This window comes from Salvelinus sp. IW2-2015, unplaced genomic scaffold (genome assembly GCF_002910315.2).
Source record: "Salvelinus sp. IW2-2015 unplaced genomic scaffold, ASM291031v2 Un_scaffold1404, whole genome shotgun sequence".
Taxonomy (NCBI): domain Eukaryota; kingdom Metazoa; phylum Chordata; class Actinopteri; order Salmoniformes; family Salmonidae; genus Salvelinus; species Salvelinus sp. IW2-2015.
Window position 1 is genome coordinate 202,965 of NW_019942887.1, and position 5,830 is coordinate 208,794.

The 5,830-nt window shown below is 42.2% G+C and overlaps 1 protein-coding gene across 1 annotated transcript in view; it reads left to right on the top strand.

The window, feature by feature from the left end:
* Nucleotides 1-3,364, top strand: part of LOC112070719 (XK-related protein 9) — a 5,845-nt gene extending 2,481 nt beyond the window's left edge. The window contains exons 3-4 of the mRNA XM_024138162.1: nt 2,256-2,338; nt 2,440-3,364. Coding sequence (XP_023993930.1) covers nt 2,256-2,338; nt 2,440-2,994 — 638 coding nt within the window. The 3' untranslated portion in view covers nt 2,995-3,364. The remainder of the gene's footprint in view (nt 1-2,255; nt 2,339-2,439) is intronic.
* Nucleotides 3,365-5,830: the final 2,466 nt, after the last annotated feature.

A 5,830-nucleotide genomic window follows, 5' to 3' on the forward strand; every position in this document is an offset into this window, starting at 1 on the left:
ACTAGAAACCAGACTAGAACCGACACTAGAAAACCAAAGAACTAGAACCAGACTAGAACGCAACTAAGAACCAGACTAGAACCACACTAGAACCAGACTAAGAACCACACAAACTAGACTAGAAAAAAACAACAACCAGACTAGAAACACCTAGTAACTAGACTAGATCATAGACTAAACCACACTAGAAAACCACTCTAATCAGACTAGAACCACATAAGAACCACATGGATCTAGACTAGACCCACACTAGACCCAACCCCAACTTTAGGAACCACACGAAACTAACTAGAAACCACACTAGAACCACCACTAGAAACCAACACATAGACCTAGACTAAGAAATACACTAGACCCACATAGAACCATACTAGAACCCACACTAGAACCACACTAGAACCACAATAGAACTACATCTAGACTAGAACCAGACTAGAACAACACTAGAAAACCAGACAAACAACACTAGAACCAGACAGAACAGACTAGAACCACAACTAGAACCACACTAGATTCTACACAGACTAGAACCACACTATATCTAGACTTAAAAAACCAGACTACAACTAGACTAGAACCAGACTAGAACCCAGACTAGAACCAGACTAAACCACACTAGATCTGCTGCCTCTTTGATCTTTCTACCACTACCGCAATTATCTCACAGGTCGTGTCTCTCACATGTCTCTCTCAACATGCCTGTCTCTCACATGTCCGTCTTTCCACAATCTGATCGCCTAGGACATGTAAATCCTCTCAGTTATATAAATCCGGTCACCACTAGACAGGATGACACCTAGGGCTTGTCTTCAATCAAGCCGAGGCCATCTCACAGACAGGGTCCTGATCTCTCAACATGAACAGTTAGTTATTGAATCCGGGCTCATTGGTCACTCTAGACCAGACGAAGTTGAATCGGTTGTCTTATCTCACAAAGATGTCCCGTGTTCGTTCATTCACTACCATAGACAGGCCATGCTTGAGTCTCATACCATATGCTGATTGCCATATGTCTACGTCCGGCGACTCATTCGGCAATGCTACGACCTGTCTGCTGACACATCGCATGGGGCTCTCACAGCGCTTTCTCTCACGTGCCGTCCTCTCCACATGTCTGATCTCCTCACATGGCGTCTCCACAATGTCTGTCTCTAACGTGCCTGTCTCTCCATCCTGTCTCTCACGTGCCTGTCTCTCTCACTGTGCTGTCTCTCACATGCCGTTCTCACAATGCCTGTGTCTCTCACATGACCTGTCTCTCACCGTGCACTGTCCTTCACACATGTCTGTCTCTCACGTGTCTGTCTCATCACATGCCTGCGTCAACATGTTTTCTTCTGTCATCTCTCACACGTTCTGTCTTCTCAACATGCCTGTCTCTCGACATCCTGCTCTCTCACATGTCTGCTCTCACGTGACCTGATTCCTGCAACAGTACGTTTTATAAGATGCCGGGTCATTCCACTAGACAGGCCTGTCGTGTTACTCCCCACATGGCGTCTCTCACATGTCTGTCCTCTCACATGCCCTGGCTCTCACAGTGCCTGTCGCTCTCACATATGAGAGCAGTTCTGTCTCCGACAGTTCTTATTAACTCGCTCCCGAGGTCATTCCCCCACTAAGACTAGCCGCGTCTCACTGTCTGGTCTCTCTCACATGTCTGTCTCTCACATGCCGCTCTCACAATGCCTGTCTCCACAGTCTGTCTCTCACGATGATGAACACTGGTCTGTCAGGTCATGCACATAATGGTCCTCGCTGTCATCATCTAGTCCACCCTTTAGCAGGCCTCACAGTACTGTCTCTCACATGACGTCTCTCTCACAGTCTCTCCCACATGGCTGTCTCTCTCAATGCCTGTCTCTCTCACATGGCCTGTCTCTCACATGTCTGTCTCTCACATGTCTGTCTCTCACATGTCTGTCTCTCACATGCCTGTCTCTCACATGCCTGTCTCTCACTTGTCTGTCTCTCACATGTCTGTCTCTCACGTGTCTGTCTCTCACATGTCTGTCTCTCACATGTCTGTCTCTCACATGCCTGTCTCTCACCTGTCTGTCTCTCACATGTCTGTCTCTCACATGTCTGTCTCTCACATGCCTGTCTCTCACATGTCTGTCTCTCTCATGCCTGTCTCTCACATGCCTGTCTCTCACTTGTCTGTCTCTCACATGTCTGTCTCTCACGTGTCTGTCTCTCACATGCCTGTCTCTCCAGATCCTTCTCTAATCTGTGTCTCATCTTCCCCTGTCCAGGCATCTGCATGGTGGGCTCATTCATCAACATCGCCTGGGCTATAGTGGATTACCGCCGGTGTCTCCGCCGATCCTTACCCCAGGTAATATAATAATAATATATAATATAATAATATACAATAACATAAACATATGATCATATAGTGATACATATATATAAAATAATAATAATTAATATCCCTAGGTCCGAGAGATGCCTTCTGGCCTCCCTACCTTCGTCTACCTCCTGTACAAGCTGTTGACCATCACCTCTCACATCCTCAGCCTCAGCCTCTTCCTCATCCTCAGCCCCTACAGTACCCTGGGAATGGCTGTCGTCTGGCTGGCTGGAACCGTCTGGGCCCATTGGGTCCGTACTGACTTCTGCAAGTCTAAAGGTCTAGAGAGGCTCTATCGGATCATCGTGGGAGTCGTCCTCATATTCACCTTCTTTAACGTGAAAGGACAGGATACACGTTGGCCGATGGCTGTGTACTATGTTCTCTTTGCGTTAGTGAACTTCTCTGGTCCCTTGCTGCTGGTTCTGGTGAGGCCAGAGTCTAACGATACTGAGTACTTCTGGCCGGTGACTCTGCTGATATTTGGAGGGACCGTTCTAGGACTGGCCTGTCTGCTCGTGTATTATACTGTCTGCCACCCCAGAGGGAGGAGTCTACAGGCAGATGAGGTGGATGSACACATGGGACAGGAGAGAGAACCAGATACAATGCTGAGAATGAGGAACTTCCTACAGCTCTGAGGCTCACCTTCCTATTTACCACATATTCAATGGAGGAGTTAAAATGACAATCAGGCATTTGAAAAACAACAAAGGTGTCACCCAGACACGTTGTTTTGTTAAACAGCTAAAGGGGATGGGTTGGAGAAATGTAACTGCTAAGACAAACTCTGGTTGGTGGACTGTCTATTTGGTGAACTGTCTATTTGGTGAACTGTCTAGCTGGTGGACTGTCTATATGGTGGACTGTCTATTTGGTGGACTGTCTAGCTGGTGGACTGTCTAGCTGGTGGCCAGTCTAGCTGGTGGCCAGTCTAGCTGGTGGACTGTCTAGTTGGTGGACTGTCTAGTTGGTGGACTGTCTAGTAGGTGGGCTGTCTAGTAGGTGGGCTGTCTATCAACTACAATATCATTATAAGAGCCTCGACTTCTACAGTACTATACATATACTCACTTCTCAGTACTATACAATTATACTCACCCTCAGTACTATACATTATACTCACTTCCTCAGTACTATAAGCATTATACTCACCTTCTCAGTACTATACATTATCTCACTTCTCAATATTATACAATATACTCACTTCCTCAGTACTATACATTATACTCACTTCTCAATCATTATACATTATACACTCACTTCTCAATATTATACATTATACTCACTTCTCAATATTATTTACAATATACTCACCGCTCAGTACTATACATTATACTCCACTTCTCAGTACTATACATTATACTCACTTCTCAAGTACTATACATATACTCACTTCTCTCAATATTATACAATATACTCACTTCTCAGTACTATACATTATACTCACTTCTCAATATTATACAATAATACTCACTTCTCAATATTATACAATATACTCACTTCTCTCCTCATATAATATACTCACTTCTCAATATTATACATTATACTCACTTCTCATATTATACAATATACTCACTTCTCAATATTTATACCATTATACTCACTTCTCAATATTATACCAATATACTAACTTCTCTAACCTATATAAAATATACTCACTTCTCAATATTATAAACTCACTTCTCTAATATTATACAATATACTCACTTCTCAATATATCAATATACTCACTTCTCAATATAATACATATATACTCATTCTCACTATTATACATTATACTCACTTCTCATATTATACAATATACTCACTTCTTAACCTATTATAATATACTTCTCCTTCTCAATATTATCAGTTACTCTCTTAAAACTAAACATCATATCTTACTATTCATTACAAATATACTCACTTCTCAAATTATATCATTATATCACTATCTTCATATTCTCAATTATATCAATTTACATTTACTCACTTCTCATACTATACATTATACTCACTTCTCAATATTATACAATATATTCACTTCCCAATATTATACAGTATACTCACTTCTCAATATTATACAATATACTCACTTCTCAATTTATACAATATACTCACTTCTCAATATTATACAATATACTCACTTCTCAGTACTATACATTATACTCACTTCTCAATATTATACAATATATTCACTTTCTCAATATTATACAATATACTCCCTTCTCAGTACTATACATTATACTCTCTTCTCAATATTATACAATATATTCACTCCCAATATTATACAGTATACTCACTTCTCAATATTATACAACATACTCACTTCTTAATATTATACAATATACTCACTTCTCAATATTATACAATATACTCACTTCTCAGTACTATACATTATACTCACTTCTCAATATTATACAATATATTCACTTCCCAATATTATATCAATATACTCACTTCTCAATATTATACAATATACTCACTTCTCAGTACTATACATTATACTCACTTCTCAATATTATACAATATATTCACTTCTCAATATTATACAATATACTCACTTCTCAGTACTATACTTTATACTCACTTCTCAATATTATACAATATACTCACTTCTCAATATTATACAATATACTCACTTCTTAATACAATACAATATACTCACTTCTTAATACTATACAATATATTCACTTCTCAATACTATACAATATACTCACTTCTCAATACTATACAATATACTCACGTCTCAATACTATACAATATCCTCAGAGAGCGAGAGAGGGGGCAAGAGAGAAATAGAGAGAGGGGGAGAGAGAGAGAAGAGAGAGGGGTGGGAGAGAGAGATGGTTAGATGCAAGAGAAGATTCTTTTTTTCCTCCCGTCACCGCCTTCCATCTCTCCTCCTCAGTCTCTCTTTCCTCTCCACCTCTCCTCACCTTACCTCTCATCTCCACTCCTCTATCTCCTCTCCTCCCTCTCTCCCTCTCCTCTCCTCTCCTCCCTCTCCTCCCCTTTCATCCTCTCTCCTTTCCTCTCTTCTCCACTCCTCCTCTCTCCTCTCCTCACCTCTCATCTCCTCTCCTCACTTATCCTCCCTTCTCCTCTCCTCACCTCTCCTCCCCTCTCCTCACCTCTTATCTCCTCTCCTCCCTTCTCTCTCCTCTCCTCCCCTCCCCTGCCTCTCCTCACCTCACTTCCCCTCTTCTCACTCACCTCACCTCACTTCCCCTCTTCTCAACTCACCTCCCCTCTCCTCACTCTCCTCTCCCCTCTCCTCACCTCTCATCCCCTTTCCTCACCTCTCATTCCCTCTCCTCACCTCTCCTCCCCTCTCATCTCCTCACCTCTCCTCTCCTCACCTCTCATCTTCTCTCCTCAGCTCTCCTCTCTTCTCCTCTCATCACCTCTCCTCTCCTCCCTCTCCTCATCTCACCTCTCATCTCCTCACCTCTCCTCTCCTCTCCTCACCTCTCATCCCCTCTCTTCACTTCT